This window comes from Camelina sativa, chromosome 11 (genome assembly GCF_000633955.1).
Source record: "Camelina sativa cultivar DH55 chromosome 11, Cs, whole genome shotgun sequence".
Classification (NCBI taxonomy): Eukaryota; Viridiplantae; Streptophyta; class Magnoliopsida; order Brassicales; family Brassicaceae; genus Camelina; species Camelina sativa.
In genome coordinates, this window is record NC_025695.1 from 26168024 (window position 1) to 26185799 (window position 17776).

The 17776-nt window shown below is 32.5% G+C and overlaps 3 protein-coding genes across 3 annotated transcripts; 1 reads left to right on the top strand and 2 right to left on the bottom strand.

The window, feature by feature from the left end:
- On the bottom strand, positions 5639-6334 carry LOC104724275. Its single transcript, XM_010442736.1, has 2 exons — positions 5952-6334; positions 5639-5807 (listed from the first exon to the last, which is right to left on the bottom strand). The coding sequence occupies exons 1-2, from the start codon at positions 6332-6334 to the stop codon at positions 5639-5641; spliced, it is 552 nt and encodes a 183-aa protein (XP_010441038.1).
- LOC104724276 (protein CHLORORESPIRATORY REDUCTION 7, chloroplastic) lies at positions 10534-11521 on the top strand. The gene is made up of 3 exons (XM_010442737.2): positions 10534-10669; positions 10789-10922; positions 11132-11521. Exons 1-3 carry the CDS (start codon positions 10615-10617, stop codon positions 11402-11404), a joined length of 462 nt encoding a protein of 153 aa, XP_010441039.1. The 5' UTR covers positions 10534-10614; the 3' UTR covers positions 11405-11521.
- LOC104728352 (zinc finger BED domain-containing protein RICESLEEPER 2-like) lies at positions 15310-17757 on the bottom strand. The gene is made up of 6 exons (XM_010447343.1): positions 17260-17757; positions 17020-17170; positions 16589-16923; positions 16299-16435; positions 15415-16169; positions 15310-15329 (listed from the first exon to the last, which is right to left on the bottom strand). Exons 1-6 carry the CDS (start codon positions 17755-17757, stop codon positions 15310-15312), a joined length of 1896 nt encoding a protein of 631 aa, XP_010445645.1.

Here is a 17776-nt window from a genome sequence, read left to right on the forward strand (position 1 = left end):
TTGGTTCATACTTTCAAAACTATTTCATTTTGTTTATTTTTCTTTACCTTTCCTCTTACTTGATAACACTGGGGACAATGTTGTTTAAGTCTGGGGGAGGATAGTACTAACTACTAACTTAGTTTTTGTTTGTCAAAACCGTGTTTTTATTTTTATTGAGTCAAAAAATTTGGTTGGAAACTATGATTTTTCTTTTTAGTGTACTGCCTTGGTTGATTAATGCTGCAGATTGAATCCACAAATCCGACTAATGAAAAATCCAATGGCTGATCAGTAAACGAGAGACATCCAAATTTCCAACAGAGTCCATAAAAGCATGAGGTAATTTCTGCACTTTTCTTTTTACCTCATCAAGGAGATTGATGTTCATAGAGCTTGACTCCTTGTTCATACCTGAAAAGTAAGATTTTTAAAAGAAAATGGTACTCCTCTCCCTTTTTCTAGTTAAAAAAAAAAAAAAAGTCCCTGAGAGCTTTGTTTAAAAAAAAAAAAAGAGTGAATAAAAGATGAAATGATTTTGATCAGTTTAGAGAGGTAGGTAAATTACCTGTGACCTCATTATTCTACTCTTGATTCAAATGATCACACAAAGTTTGGAAGCGAGAGGTAGGTAAATTACCGATGACCCGATTATTCGCCTACACCTTTGAAGAAGAAGATAAAAAAACCAGCAAAGTTCAAAGGGAAGATAAGAATAGAACAAGTCTGTGGGAGAGAAAGAGTACCACGTATTGTAAAATTATATCTTGCTTGTTATGGTATAGTACGGGAATGAGTCTAGAAGGTTCTTGACATTGATCAAATTGATGAGACCCACCGATGAAGGTTTAATGGATGATGTAGTGAAATTTGGTTTGAATTTGGGATGCTATGAAAGTCAACGGAGAAGTATATGGCGGTTCGATTTGGATTTGTCTGCTAAGCATATGGATTATGGTTTGGATGATCATGGCATTACTTTAAAAAGAAAAGGAGTTTTCATGTTTTCAAACCTCTTTCACAGGTCTAAGTTTCTGTTTTGCTTGAGGGCAAGCAAATGCTAAGTCTGGGGGGAGTTGATATATCATGGGTTTTACAGTTTTTAACCATGATAAAAGTGTGCTTTTTGAGTCTTTTGATTTGTTTTTAGGTTCTTTGAGAGTCATTAGAGGTTTTATAGGATTTTGGCATGAAAGGAGCAAAATGGAGCAATTAGAGGGATTTTTGGAGCAATTCAGCTAAGGAAGAGAACTTGGAGCCGATCAGAAGTGAAGGGTGTCGATCGACACCACCCTTGTTAACCGCAAGAAGACCCAAGTTTTGGAAGTTTTACAAATCTGCCCCCAAAGTTTTCCATATTTGCATCATTAGTCTCTGGACGTGTTTTAGGACATATATATATATATATATATATATATATATATATTGTTTTTGGGTTTTAGAAACCCTGAAGTTTTATTCTAGCAAGTTTTATTTTCTGCAACCTGTGAGATTTTGAGAGCTTTTGGGAGAGAGAGATTTGGACTGCTTTGAGAGAAGAATTCATAAACTCCCACTTTACTCTTTTAATTTTAATTGCTTATTATTCAGAATTATGTTTTGTTCTTCATTGATTATGTCTGAGTAGTTTGCTTGTTAGGTTCAGGGTTTTTCACAGGGTTTTTATGGTTTATTAGATCTGTTTATTTAGGATTCATTATCTTTCTAGATCCTCATCATAGGTTGTTCTTCATATTATTCCTTGATTGGCCATCTAGAATTAATACTCTAGGAAAAAAAATTGATATGAGAATATAATTGATTTTCCTGATAAAACCTTTTGATAAGCAAAATTACTTATTGCAAAGAGATTTGATTTAGTAATTTTGTGAGCAAATCTAAAACCTGAATTTAAAGCTGATTTTTAACCTAGAATTTTACAAAGAGATTTGAATTTTCTGGTTTTAAATTTAGATAATATTTGCAGTGAGAACTGATTTAATTTACAAAAGTGTTTAGAGTTCTAGATCTGATTTTTAATTGTTTGAATCCTAATTAATTGATTGATTTGATATTCCATAATTTCCTGAGAAATTTCCTAGGCCTAGCTTTTTGATCCTCTGAATTTACAACACTTTTATTTAATATTTTGCATTGCATTTTTTTAATTTTTAATTCAACTTAATCTGTTTAGCGTAATAACAAAACTCAATAATTTATTGTGTAGACTTGAGTTCTTGTGGAATTTGACCCCCTAAGTACTGCAGTGATCTCTTAATTTGAGAGAGTAGCTCTAGGGTTTAATTTGAGCATATCATGGCGGTGAAAGTTTTACTGCATCTAGTAAGAGAATTGTATCAAATGGTTTGAGCCCTCTGGAAGGAGAGAATGGTATCAAATGGTTTGTTAAGAGAATGGTATCAAACCATTACTTTATCCATCATTGCCTTGCATTTAGCTTCCTCGATCTCCTGCTTGGACTTCTGAGGTTTTGAAAAGGGACCTTAGGCTTATAAAGTTGTTATGAGTCAGATGGTGAAACTGGAAAAAAAACTGGAGCTGTTTGTGAGGTGTGTCGAGCGACACTGATGGTATGTCGATCGACAATGCCATTCTGAAGTAAACATTCTTTGATGGATGGTGATTGCATCGATCGATATACTGGGGTGGCATGGATCGATGCTCGCTCCACGACCGTAGTATCATCGTTGTCTCCTTCCTTTACCACAATTGCATTACAAGCATGCTTTAGGTTTGGATCAGTTCTTCCTTTAATAAAACCCTCTCGTCGTTTAACAAACCCAACAGTCTGTGAAACTTGACTCTCCAGATTCTTAACATGAACATTCAATGCATCAAACTTCCAATCACCTCAGTGTAGACATTATCTATCTTCCCATTGAAGTCCACTGTCAAATTATCTTGACCTTGCAATATATGTTCAAGCATTGCTTCCATCCAACTCTCAAAAGTATTTGGAGGATGAAAATGATAAGAAGAATTACCATAAGTTCTCGTGAAACCGATGTTCTGTTGATGCTTATGGTAATCCGGCTTAGGAGTGTAGCCTGAAGAGTTCACACGGTAAGGCATGTTGCCTTGCTGATTGCCGAACTTCTGTCCCTGATACCCAGCTCCATACACATAGTTCACATCCTCTTCAATAGTCTTTGGATCTGGCTCAAATGTCTCAACTTCTGCAGCAAAATGGACAAACTTCTTAACCACCAGAAGATTGTGCACGGTATCCAGGTTGGCATTCACCTTAGCTAACTGATTTGAATCATAGCCTTCATGCAATCTCTTTTGCTCTAGATCTGCATTCTTCGTATTGTTGCTTGGAGCAAGCCTTTCAATTAACTGTTCAGCCTCATCTGGATACCTTGTCTTAAAGTTCCCATTACTAGCAGCAAATGATTTTATACCAGGTCTTTAGAGATCCTGGTTTGAGTTGCCTCAGCAAATGAGATGCTTCCCCAGCAAAAGAGTAGGGGAAAAGTCTATAGATCAATTGGTGACAGCTTGTCCTGTGGGAAGGTTGTTAAGGGGTGGGGACCAGGGTTCGAGGAACGCCTAGCGCACCAATAACCTAATGGTGGATTTGGATGATTAGTTCCATTCTACAGTGAGGAGTTAGGATCGATGCCCTGCAGGGCCAACTTGGGGCCTATGGGGGCAAGCTAGTGGGGGGCTAATGGGGTCCACAGGACGGGTTGTCATATATGGTAATACTGATGCCCACACTTAGCTTTTTTTGCATCATGGAGAAAGGTTCACGCATGATTCCAACCATCAAAGAGAAGTCCGAAAGTGTGGAACAACTATCGGTAATAAGTTCACCAAGGGTGTAAAGAAGTGCGAACCAATGTTCTTGGTGGTGCTGAAGGTAAAGGAAATATTAGAGAAGGTAGAGACTATCCCACCGGCCATTGATGCGGTTCTCAAGGAGTCTTGTGATGTGATACCCAAAAACTGCCATCTATGCTACCACCAAGAAGGGGAGGTGACCACCTGATCGAGTTGGAACCTGGAACAAAACCACCATCGATGGCACCTTACCGGATGGCTCCGTATGAACTTGAGATATTGAGGAAACAACTCAATAAGGTATTGGCGACATGGAAGTTACGACCGTCGAAAGCTCCCTATGGTGCGTTGGTGTTATTCCATAAGAAACATGATGGGTCTCTTCGGATGTGTGTTGACTACCGGGTATGTAACAAGGTGACAATCAAAATCCGCATCCTCTCTCATTGATTGCTGATTTTTTCAATAGGCTCGGAGGGGCGAAGGTGATGAAGATGGATTTACAGAAGCGGTACTACCAAGTTTGGATTGTGGAGGGAGATGATCCAAAAACCGCGTGCATTACTCGGTATGGGTCATTCGAGTGGCTAGTGGCTAGTGATGCCATTTGGCCTCACAAATGCATCAGCGACACTTTGCACTCTCATGAACCAGATCCTCCAGCCATACTTGGACCGATTTGAGGTGGTATACTTAAATGACATTGTCATCTTTAGTAACTCGATGGAGGAGCATGTCGAGCACTTACGAACGGTTTTTTGGGTACTTCGCGAGAATGAGCTCTTTGTGAAGAGGGAGAAGTGCACATTTGCTACTGAAGAAGTACAATTCCTAGGAAATATCATCTCACATGGGAGGCTCAAGATGGACGATGCTAAAGTAAGAGCCATTACCGAGTGGGAAGCTCCTACAAAGGTTCTGGAGGTACGATCATTTCTTCGTCTTGTAAACTACTATCGACGGTTCATTGAGGGATACTCAAAGAAGGTGGCACCGCTAACAGACTTACAAAAGAAGGGGAAGCCATGGCAGTGGTCCGAAAATTGCTAAGGCGCATTTAAGGAGTTGGAAATCGCGTTAAGCCAGGAACTCATCCTTGCCTTGCCTGATTTTACGCTATCCTTCGAGTTACACATTGATGCTTCAGATATCGCCATTGTGGGTGTTCTAATGCAAAATAGGCTCACCCTAGCCTTTGAGAGTCACAAGTTAATCATAAGCATTGGCAAAGGAGATGAGCAGAGCAATTATGGCAATAGGGATGAGAGATTGAGAAACCCTCGTTTTTTTTCAAACAGAAGGTTTATGTTAATGCTCTCTCGACATTTTTTTTATGGATGTGTACACATGGAATGCAGTGAAAATAAATGTTTAATGGACTTTTAGTTACAAGCTGAGAGCATTTTACAGAAATAAAGACTGGTAGTTGGAATCCCATTAGGACGATTGGGCCAAATGTTGATGAGTAGATGTGAAAGAACATAAAAGCCATAACGTTAGGAGAGAGAGAGTCCCACGATTACTTAAATGACCTATTAGATAAAATCGGATTTGTATTATTCTGTAACACACGACCAAAAGTGTCATAGGGAGAATCTATGTTGCACGACCAAATGTTAATTTATAATTATTATACTGTTTTTGGGTACGACCAAATTAATGAAGAATATATTAGCTAAAGGATTTATAAAGAATAGTTTACAGAATACCATTTTCTTTTTCCTTCAGTTGGCATATTAAAATTACGTATATAGTATCTGAATTTTGTTAGTAACAAATTGTTACACAGGATACAATCAGTACCTTGTCTAATGTCACGCGTATCTTGGACAGGTACGACCTAAATAATTGACTTTACAAAATAGATATAATCTCAATTTTTCACAGGGAAACAGAAAAAACAAGAAAGCCAACCACCACCATTTCGTTTCGAATCATCCGGGTACAAACCAGGCTTCGAGTCGGGTCTTGATATATCTGTTTTACCACTTTCACTTTTCACGTTTAGTGATTTCTTACGGTCTTGTTGGTACTCTGGTAATCTACAGAAAGAGAGAGAACAGGTTTAAAAAACTAAAACCAACAGAGCTCATTATAAGCAAAACTCATTCAAAACCGAGTTTTCGGTCCAACAAGTCATGGTTCTGACTAAGTAAACCGGTATGGAGGATTGAACAACAACTTACGTGGGAAATGCGAATGAAGCTCCGCTGTTATTACTGGTGTCGGGCCGATAAGATTTGGCCGGAGAAATTTGTTGAGGTTCATCTTGTTTAGGAACGGTTTTTGGTATGGTTTCTCCTGGTCGAGCGTCTGTGGAAGTGATTTTGTGATCGATGTTGGTGTTGTTGTAGTTGTTGTTGTTGTTGTTGATATAGGAAGCAGAATATTCGAAATTGGTGAGTTCTCCAGATTTATACATTGTGGAGAAACTTTGGTCTCCCATGTGAATACTGAACAAAGATTCATTCGATTGTACACTCCAATCTTGTTTAGGAGTTATCGTAGATGCGAAAACCGAAGGTGGAATCCGGTCCGGTTCATATCCTGATTTTGTTTCCCGGTCCATTTTTGTATCTGTCTACAAAATAAAAATAAAAATATTAGATATCAATGTATGTGTTTAGATCTTGTAACCAAAGAAAGAACTCTCATCACCTTTGATCAAGCTGAAGCTGAGAGTTCTTCAAGAACCAAAATGCTGAAAAGAACAATTTCTTTAATTCTTTGTAAAAAGTTACGTGTGGAAAATTAAAGCAAAGCTGTGTCCTCATTAATAATGTCTATTTTTTCGTTGGATAACAAACGTAATTAAACTGACTAACTAATCTCCATTACAAAGTTAATTACTAAGAAAAACAATTTGGACTTCAGTTATAAGTTCTAAGTTATAACTAAAAAATGTTTGTTAAAGATTTGGACATATTTAAAGGCTGGGAGCCTAACTCGGAGCTGTTATTACTTATTAGTTATAATATTGCATCAGAAAGTGTTTCTGCTATTTTAATCTTACAACTCTTTTTTTTTGTTCTCTTAAAAAGAGTTAAGTTTATTGTAATTGGGAACTCTTTAATATTACAAATTTTTTAAGTAATGCACAGGTTTATTTTCATATGAAAATAGTTATGTATAGATATAATATCTTATTATATAAAGTTAGGTTTTGAAAATTAGCCATTAATAAAATTTTGACATGTGTCAAGTTATAATCTCAAATTTTAACATGTGCAAAAATTAATATTTAATAGAAAGAATTTGATTACAACAAAAACAAAATATTTTATTTTAAAAAATATTAATAATGTAAAAAGATAATTATCAAAAATTATAAAAAATTACAAAGGTTTTTTAAAATAATTATAAGGAGATTATATATATTATAAAATTTGAAAATATAATATTATTTACTTATTTTTAATTTTAAGTTATTAATTCTACAAAAAAATAGAAAAAGGAGTAAGGAAAATATACAATTAATTATTAATTCTAAATTTTGTAAATACTCGCTTCTATATAAACATAGATCGTCTCATATTTTTCATCTAACAAAATAATTTGTTCAAAAATACTGCTTTCAACTTTGTTTAATTGGGAATTTTTTTTTAATGGGAAGGTAAATTTTTCTATTTAAAAAAAACCAAAATTTTCTCGTACTTTCTCCTTTTTCAGTTGGGAACATGTAAGATTGTGCTGACCCAAAAAAAAGATTAATATATGCGTCTTCTTTTCCTAATACTATATTTTAAAATTTATTATAGTATTTTTAGATTGTTTTCTTTAATATATATTTTCATCTTTGAATATTTGGGATTCATATATTACGATGCTTATAATTTTCAATTATTTTTTTATAATGTCAAATTAATTTTCTTCTAATTTTTCAACTTTGAATTGGTTAGTCGTAAACCCTTTTTTTTTGCAAACATAATTATTACCATTTTTCATTCAATCCCAAAGGGAGATAACGAGTAGAAGCTCATCAACCTAATGGATGGATAAAATAGGCTAATCAAACACAAGCTTACAACAAATATAAATAGATAGATTGGAAAAACATAAATCGTTATTGATAAATCCATAGGAGCTCGAAGATTGTGACACCCTGGTTTGCAAAAATGTTTAAAAGAAATAATTTGACGACCTATATCACCAAAATGCACTTATCTTTTCATTCATAGTCCTGAGAGAACTTCATGATGGGTGACCTTCCCTTCCTGGAAGTGATTGTCGGGACTGTGCGAGTGGGGACAAAACACATGAAAATATCATTTGTTGATTTGTAGGGTCAGTAAACAAGTTTTTAAAACCTTCCACACGTAACAAACTAGTTATCGAATATGAGTGGGTCCACGAGACGAGAATAGATATAGGGCCTACTTAGGAAGGTGGGCCCATGCATTGAGAGTGGATATGGGCTCACTAAGCAAGGTGACGGTTGGGGCGTTACAGAGACAGAGGCTACATTATGGTGTGTCAAAGACACTTCCACGAATACATTAGAAAATTTAATATTAGTTATTATCGAAAGATTTTGTGACGTTAGAAAAAGGTTTTTACTTTCATTGGTTGTTCGAGCAAGCCATTTTGAGATAGTAGAAAGACGTGAACATGTTCTCTCCACACAGGAGGAGGGCAGAACCGATGTTCTCTCTATGGTGAAGAAGGTTGGACACAAGGTTATCTCCCCAATGGAGGAAGATGGAGGAGGTTGGACGCAAGGTTATCTCCCCAAAGGAGGAAGACGGAGCAAGGCTCTCTCTATGGTGGAGAAGGTTGGATGCAAGGTTCTCTCCATAAAGGAGGAGGGCGAAGCCGAGGTTTTCTCTATAGTGATAATACATTATTGTGATGATACATCATTGATTAGTATACTATGTAATATACTTTTTATTCAAAATATTTTTTGAATCAACAATTTTAGTAATTAAAAAACTGTGCATAAGTGAAAGTAAAATAGTTGGCTTAATGTGTTCATATAAATATTTTCTAGGTGGTGGTAAAGAATATATTTGTAGTATAGAGTATATTTAGGTGTAAAAAATACAATTTTAATGGTAACATACATAAAAGATTTGTAAATATATAAAAATCAGTGTATTATAAATAACGTACAACAAATTTTAATATATTTTTGTTAAATTTAATTTAATTTTACAAAAATTTATAGCCGCACATCGAGCGGGTCCTCATCTAGTTATATATATATATAGATAAATAAAAATTAAAAGGTAAATTTTCTCGAAAGAAATTAAAAACAACAAAAAAAACTAATCACTTTTAAAGTTTTGAATTAATTTCATTTGCATTCTTGGTAGTTTTACTGTTCCATAGTTGTAAATTTTTGGGAAATTAAATCACATGATAAGACTTTCATTTGCCTCTCTTCGATTTCAAAATAGAAAAAAAATTGGTATGCCTAATAAGTATATAGGACAATTTTGTCTTTGTGTCTTAATTGTTTAGTCCACACATATCAACAAATAACAAAATTGAGCAGTAAGGGTCGAAGGGACTTTTTAACTTTTCATTTTCATGTTGTCGGTAACTATGGACGAGATAATTAAGGCGCCAAAAAAATGTGTGATACTAAAAAATATTTGTAATCAGGTTCAAATTATTGGGCTCGCTACATCAAATCTAAGTTTGTACAAGCACGTGTATGACTTGCATGCCAATCCCAAATACTAATATATTTATATAGCAACAATAAAAATTTAAAATTGGCAAAAAAACATTAACATATAAGTTTAGAGCATGAGCAACGATAGATACCACCGTGTAATTTAATTATTTATCAATATATAATAAATAATTTAACAAATATATAATAAATAAATTATTTCTTATAATTTAATCAATATATAATAAATAAATTATTTATTTGATTTCTAAATTATAAAAAAATAGATTTCACTAATCAAGTGGCTAATAAATTTGAGATACGGTCTCTCAAATCCTTCAATTAAGAGACGTATCTGATCCTTTTTATAACATTTCTAATATATTTTATTTATTTAATTTCTAAATATTTTATAAGAGATTTTCATTGGAGGTACTCTTAAAACATAAGCTAAAAACACGTATTGCGAGTTTGCAACCAACACTAAATCAATAACTGAAAACAAAAATTGTTTTTGGAGTTTTAATAAATTATTCGGAACAAGAATACAATATTGATAAAAACTGAATTTAATCCTAACATATACTTCTACAAAGCTGATCGAGTTAGTAATTAATTTTATTCATACTTATATAGGCTTATAGCTTCTTCTTTTTTGGACAAACCCTTGTTTTCATTTTATCAAAGAAACACAAGTATAAAGATTGCAAAGGATTCAAAGATCCCAAAATTTAATACAAAACAGGAAAAAGGCATTTCTTAATGTCAAACAAGGATAAATAAAATAGATCAAACTAAATTTCATAAAAGCTTTGAAACAAAAACTAGATAATTTGTTGGCACATATGAGATCACGGTTAGTCACGGATCAATGGATGACAATGTGGTCACTATCAAAGACTTAAAAGGACTAAGTGATGTTGAAGAAGAATCCGAGACCGAAAATCTACCCACGGTAGTGAACGGTAACGATATAGGCTTATAGCTTAAGCTAAATGAACTACATAAAGTGTACATACCAGAATGTTGTAGGTCAAAAACAAAACAAGAGACTATTTGGGCCAACTAAACCTAGCTCTGTTTAGATATTCAATGGCCCATTAAAGACATATGAGTTACTTTCGTAAATTGGGAAAACAAAAAAAATAGTTGGTGTATGCTCCTCGTAATATATCATCTTATCTACAACCAGAAGAAGCTTATACTGCTCCTACACAAGCTTTCTGCAGATGAAGTGTTCGCTGCAGAAGCAGCTTTTCAACATTGGAGACAAGCTCTTTAGTTGTAAGCTAACTTATTTTTCTTACACTTTCTCCCCTCGTATTCACCGGCTCTACTACTGCAAATCAAGAATTACTTAACCGATCGATCTTAATTATTCAAATTTTTATCTTTGCTTTCAGGTCGACAAGACCGATGGGTTTCAATAGAACAATTTCATGTAACAGATTCTCTTCTCTCAAACTCAATAAACATGTTTCATAATCCTATAGGTTTTCCAGTATTGTCTACAAGAAGGAGGAAAAACCATTCGACAGTAAGTGTTGGTTAATAGTTACAGTTTTGTAAATAAGTAAATTAACTGAAAATTCCCAAAACAAAAAAAAAGAAAAAAAATTTACGTTTTGATTGGTGGCCATGGAAAATTTTCATTTGTACGCGAAATTTAACCAACAAAATTTTCTAAATTGCGATTTCATTATATTCATCTTACATTGAATCAAACGAATTTAATTAATAATTTAGGTTTGTGCAACAAGGAGAAGAAGGGTGCATTCGAACTCGGAGACGTACGTACTATTAGAGGCAGGACAAGATGAGCAGTTTGTGTCGGAAGACGAACTCAAGGCTAAGCTCAGAGGGTGGCTCGAGAATTGGCCGGTGGAGTTTTTGCCACCAGACCTGGCTAGGTTCGATGACCTTGATGATGCGGTCGATTTCTTGGTTAAAGCTGTATGTGAACTTGAAATTCATGGAGAAGTAGGTTCTGTTCAATGGTACCAAGTTCGTCTTGAGTAAATAAATAAACGTATCATGTATGTATGTTTTATCTTTTTAAGGTAATAAGCACATTTCCTTGAATTAGTAGTTCTTTTGGTTCTTTAATACATAATTGTTGTTGTTCTGGATGTTAAATTCGGTGTGTTTATTAATATAATCGTAGAAAAGAATTATGGTCAAACCTTTCGTAGATAAGACACTTGGTCATGCTAAATAATACGCAAATTTAGAAGAAAAAAAAAAGATCCAGAGAAAAATGAGTGGTGAAAGTTCAAAGTTGTCATCCATCATAGTCCGTCTGAATCAAAATGTATATGTTGTTTAGTTTCATCACTGATTTTATAATTTCATTTTGTGATTTAAAACGTTATAGGTCGTTTAGTTTCATCAAGACGCACATAATTTTTTTTATAGAATTTGATTACTTGCTATGTTGTATATAAAGGCTTTAATTGGTAACCATCATTTAGGAAAAAATGAGAATGAATGTGATATTCTTCTTCATTCTTCAAAACTTTTACATTTACAAGTAATATTATATCCAAATCATTACTCTATATTTATCTTAAAAAAAAAAATAGAACAAAAATGTCCCTCCCCTAAATTGATGGGGAACAAATGAAACAAAAAAAGGAACAAATATTAAAATTTGTTTTCCATTTTAAAATAAACTAGATATTCACCTGCGGTACACCGCGGATTAATAAAAATAAAATGTTATTTGTTTTGTAGATTAACTATATATATAACTAATATTTAATTTGTATTTTTTTAAATGTACAATCTTACAAATATAGATAAATATTAGTTAGTGTAAAAAGTATTTTGTTTGAGGTTTATTGTTTTATATTATAGGAACTATAACATACAATTAAATAAGTAGTGATTTATAGAAGGAAAATATTGTGTGTGTTTATAGAATTAATTCCTATTGTTTTGTAAAATTGGAAACTTAATATTAATTAAATTAATCATAAACTTAATATTTAATGTTAAACGGGGGTTCCTATTTTTTTGGAAATTTTATTAGAATGAGAAATCTTGTTTTCCAAAATAGAAATTTAATATTAAATAATTAAATGAAAAACAAATTAATAATTAATGTTAATGGCATGCTTGTAAATAGATTCCAACTTTAGGATTTATTTGCTAAATGCCTCCAAAAATGTATATATAGATAAAATTATATTTATCATTTATTAATAAGATTTGAATTTTATAATACAATAATCTTCATATTTTTATAGTATATTGGTAGAAAAATATTTTTGATACACATTTCATGTTAAATTAATCTGAAGCCTTTATTTGAATATTATATGAATAGTAAAATAGATTTAAAAAATGTTTTATGTTGTAAATAAAAATTAAAAAATATTTTAAATTACTTCTAAAGTTTTACTGTAGGTTAATATTTAACATGCCATATACAAAATTTTATTCACAAATTTTATTTTAAAACCAAATGTAAAATTCATTTTATATACATTGGAATTAGTATTTTTATTGATTAATTTATTTAATAATTAATATATTTCAAATATATGGTTATTGTTTGGTCACCAATTTTTATTTTGTTCATTCTCTTCATCTTTTCCTTTTATTTTTTTTAAAAATTGTTTATTCCATTCCGCATTGTTCTTTTTATTCATTTTTCTTTTGTTCTTTTAATTGTTACCAGTAGAAACCATAATGATTCTTCCTTATATTTGTATTGGTTTGTTTTCTTGGAATTTGCATTTTTTCTCATCATTTTGATAGCCAATGTATATGATTTATTTAAATAATTTGAGCAAATACATAAGCAAAATGGAAGAAAATAAATAAATCAGCAACTACTTAATTCGTTTGTTATTCCCTTCAAGCTTTGCATTGTATATGGAGTAATTTATTCTTAAGTAATAATTATTAGTAAAAGAATGAAAAAATGAAACTTAAGTTTTTCTCATATTTTCTGCCCAAAAAAAATAAAACAGTTTTCTCATTTTGGTCTTATAATAACAAAGAAACTTCTATACAAAAACTAGTGAGTTGATCGTATAGGTTATACTTATGTTAATACATATAATTTTCTCATTGTATTTTTGTTCTTTTAATGATTACCTGTAGAAGCCAAAATGATTAGCCTTAATTTGTATTGGTTTGTTTTCTTGGAATTTGTATTTTTCTCTCATCACTTTGATGCCATTGTATATGATTTATTTAAATAATTTGAGCAAATACATATGCAAAATGGAAGAAAATAATTAAATCAACAACTACTTAATTTGGTTGTTATTCCCTTCAAGCTTTGTATTCTATATGGAGTAATGTATTCTTAAATAATATTGATCAGTAAAAGAATGAAAAAAATGAGACTTAAATTTCCTCATCGTTTATGCCCAAAAAAATAAAACAGTTTTCTCATTCTGGTCTTATAATAACAAAGAAACTTCTATTCAAAAAATAGTGAGTTGATCGTATAGGTTATACATATATTGTGTTGTTAATACATATAATTATGTTCTTTCTTGACCAAAAAAGATAATTATGTTCTTTTTGTAAAAGAAAATTCTTAGAAAGATTTGTTGGCTAAAAAAAAAATTCTTTTTAAACAATTTATTTGCTATTAAAACTCACTTTATATATCATTTATTGATTAAATATAAAATGTATTCAAATCTCATTCATATACCACCTAGATTCCTTGTATAATATTTCAAATAATAAATGCTTTAATGCTGTCATAATTTTTAATTACATATTCTTAAATATTTAAATTCACAAATTAAATCATAATTTAAAATTTTAAGTTGTGGATTTTACTTGATTTAATCTTGTTGTTAGTGATTTACTGGTGTTTTATAGAAAAAAAATATATGAGAGAGATCAATTAAGGCTACTTATATAGTTAAAATAAAATTAGCAGTGAAAATTTCATATTTAATATTGATAAATAATTTTTATAGAAAAAAATATCAGAGAGATCAATGTAGGCTACTTATATAGTAAAAATAAAATTATCAGTGAAACTTTAATATTTAATATTGATAAATAATATTAAATAAAATATTTTCACACCAATAGGGTGAGAGCAAAACTAAAATTTGATATGCTATGACTTGATCAATGACTTTTAATACTTAGAAAAAATGCAACTTAAAACATTTTAGAAGGAATCATACTTGGTTAAATTAAAGAAAATGAAATTAAAGATTTGAATACTTTTTATTTAATAATTAATTAATATATAAATTATTTTTTAAAATATGTAAAGAAGTGGCAGAATTACAATGCAGCAAATGGGGCAATTTATTATAGCTTATTTAGAATAAAATTTATAATATATAGAAATTTCATAGCTATTACCTTGACACCAAAGAAGAGTTCGACCCAATGTTTTATTTTATGTCCTAGTTGATCTAAGAAACAGTGATGTGCCATGTATGTGTGAATATTGTAATGTTATAGTGACTATTGACTGGTGATACTAGCCCTGGGCATTCGGGTGACCCGATTGGGTTTGGGTCGGGTATTTCGGATTTTTGGGTATTTTGGATTAAGGGGTCCTAGACCCATTCGGGTATTTCTAATATTCAGGTTGGATTTCGGATAAACACCCATCTGGTTCGGTTCGGATCGGATATCCGATCTGAATCCGAAATTAAGTAAACCAAACTCAATTTCATTCAATAAACCGATCAATAACCATAAACAGAAAGAGACCAATGTTCAAAATTCAAACAATAATCTCGTTCAAACAACCACATAACAAGATTGTTAAAAAAACAAATCCAAGTACTAAACGAGAGAGACAACAAAGTAAACCAAAATTAAAAACCAAGTACTAGCCGATAGGCGATAGTTCTTGTAGAATTGTCACCGATTGTAAAACCAAAACAACAAAACAACAAAACACCTTGTAGCTTCAAGTAGTGGAGACCTTAATCTTCAATGCAGAACTCTGAAAACAAAAGAATTGGATGAGCTAACATAAACTATAAGAGAGGCAAAAACAAAAAAATAACAAGATCTAGTGATATACAAACCTTTTTCAAGTCGATCTTCATATTCTACTTCTGCCAGAATTTGAGCATTGGTAAGAACTCTTGATTCAATTGCAATGTCTTGTTTCATCCACTGCGCAGTACACATCAAAACCTCAACCATATAGGGAGTTAGGCAACTTCTACATGGTTCTATTATCCTACCACTTGTGCTAAAAGCACTTTTAGATGATACAGATGACACTTGCATAACAAAGACATCACGAGCCATTTTTGATAGAATAGGGTACTTACCACAATTGAATTTCCACCAAGATAGAACATCATACTCAGTCCCCATCATCACATCTGGATTCTCAACAGCCTCTTTCAGGTATGTAGTCAACTCATCTTTTGTTACTTGAACTCCAATATCATTTAACGCTGCTTTGTACCTTTTATCAATTGTGAAAAGACGAGGAACACTATCTGCTTCACTCACATCTGGCTGAGATGACTGAAAAGGCTGAGACTGAGATGACTGAGAAGGCTGAGAAGGCTGAGATTTAGCATACCGGTCACTATACTCCTTGAACATATCAACCAGAAGATTGTAAACCTTGTCATACATCTCTTTATATGTTGGAGTCTCTTCACCATACAACTCGGCAAAACAAATCTTAGCAAAATGCAACTTCTTACTAGGATCAAATACTATTGCTATTCTCAACATCAGATTGATATTACTAAGCCCATCCCAGTACTTATCAAACTTCTTATACATTTCCTCAGCCTTTATCTTCAACTCAGAATCATAACTAGAACACAACAGGTCAAGATTGGTTGATATGTTGACAATCTCTCCATAACACTTATGAGAATTCAGTCTAGTAGAAGCCGAGACAATCAATGTTGAGTTGTAAAAAATCTCTAAAAACTTGTCTAACCTTTCAACCGCACGCCAATCATTGAAGGTAGGAGGTCCAACTCTCTTTTTTCCATTATCAATCTCCAAGAAATGATCATTGTATAGCTTGTCTTCTGTCTCCATCTTATCAAATGCTACCTTGTACTTAATTGCCCTCTACAACATCAAATAAGTCGAATTCCACCTCGTCTTAACATCCAAAGGCAAACTACCCCTTGTCATCCTAACAGAATCTATCTTCTGGTCAAATGTGTTTTGCCTATTTGTGTGGGATCTAAAATAAGAGATAGCATTCCTGATTGCAAGTACATTCTCAGAAACTTCAGTCAACCCGTCTCTCACTATCAAATTAATGATATGACCAGCACATCTCACATGCATAAACTCTTCTTTAATAACTAAAGACTCATTAGTAACGAGAGAGAAAGCAGTCTCAAACTTACTCAAAGCATTTGTATTTGCCGTTGCATTGTCCACTGTAATAGAGAAGACCTTCTCTATACCCCAATCAGCTAAACAATCAAGAAGAGTAGTTGCAATTGTCTTCCCTTTTTGGTATGTCACATACTTGAATCCTATTATAAGCTTCTTTAGTCGCCAATACTGATAAATATAATGTGCTGTTATGACCATATAACTTGCACCTGTGAGTAGCAATCAATTTTAAGATAAGATTAGAATAGATAAGTGAACTCAAAAACGAGCCATTTGTGAGTAAAAAGAAGGATACATGACATTACCTATGACATCACTAACCCATATATCTGTTGTGAGTGAGACTCTTTGTTTGTTAGCAATGAACCACTTTCTCATTGTCGATTTTCTCTGAATAAACATCTCAACAATGTCCCTTGTGGCAGTCCTTCTGGAGTGTGGTTTATATAGATTCATCTGCATCCATAACATATAAAAACATATTAGTATCATTACAATAAAATCCAGAAGAAAAAAAAAAGGAAAGAAAAAAAAAAATATTATACCTTGCTACAGAAGTGTCTCCAAGCCATACTTTCAATTAAAGATAATGGCAACTCCCCTATCACAAGCATCTCATTGGATGCTTCTCTGAAAACACTCTCTGGAACTTTAGCATTTTGCAGATTTCCATCCTTATTAATGACATGTTGACTCAACTTTGGATCTTTTCCTTCTAGCCACGCCTTGTGTTCTTTACAGACTTCAAGATGATTCCACAAATTTTTAGTCCCTGACTTTGATGGACACTTGTATTCTCTCTTGCAATAGTGGCATGTACATATATTGCGGTTATTTGGTAGCCTTGTGAAATGAACCCATACACCTGACCTTGGAGTGATTTGCCTCAGAGTTTTTGGTTGTTCATCTCCATCTTTATGATTTTGTTTTCTTTTTCCCCATTGATTTGCTTCTGGAGTCTGAAACCCTTTTCCTTGGTCATCAAACTCAAATCCATCTGCATCATTATCTCGATCATGTTGATGTGGAGATGATGAATCCATCTGCTAATTGTAAAAAAAA

What these genes read in the sequence shown, in the direction of transcription:
- LOC104724275 (XM_010442736.1), bottom strand. Translation starts at nt 6,334, where the DNA reads ATGGACCGGGAAACAAAATCAGGATATGAACCGGACCGGATTCCACCT. An exon ending in GCTTCATTCGCATTTCCCAC is followed by an intron (nt 5,808 to 5,951) that starts GTAAGTTGTTGT and finishes CTCTTTCTGTAG; the next exon opens with ATTACCAGAGTACCAACAAG.
- LOC104724276 (XM_010442737.2), top strand. Translation starts at nt 10,615, where the DNA reads ATGAAGTGTTCGCTGCAGAAGCAGCTTTTCAACATTGGAGACAAGCTC. An exon ending in TGGAGACAAGCTCTTTAGTT is followed by an intron (nt 10,670 to 10,788) that starts GTAAGCTAACTT and finishes CTTTGCTTTCAG; the next exon opens with GTCGACAAGACCGATGGGTT. An exon ending in GGAGGAAAAACCATTCGACA is followed by an intron (nt 10,923 to 11,131) that starts GTAAGTGTTGGT and finishes TTAATAATTTAG; the next exon opens with GTTTGTGCAACAAGGAGAAG.
- LOC104728352 (XM_010447343.1), bottom strand. Translation starts at nt 17,757, where the DNA reads ATGGATTCATCATCTCCACATCAACATGATCGAGATAATGATGCAGAT. An exon ending in GATTGGCGTGCGGTTGAAAG is followed by an intron (nt 16,170 to 16,298) that starts GTTAGACAAGTT and finishes GTTGTGTTCTAG; the next exon opens with TTATGATTCTGAGTTGAAGA. An exon ending in TGAAGATCGACTTGAAAAAG is followed by an intron (nt 15,330 to 15,414) that starts GTTTGTATATCA and finishes TTTTGTTTTCAG; the next exon opens with AGTTCTGCATTGAAGATTAA.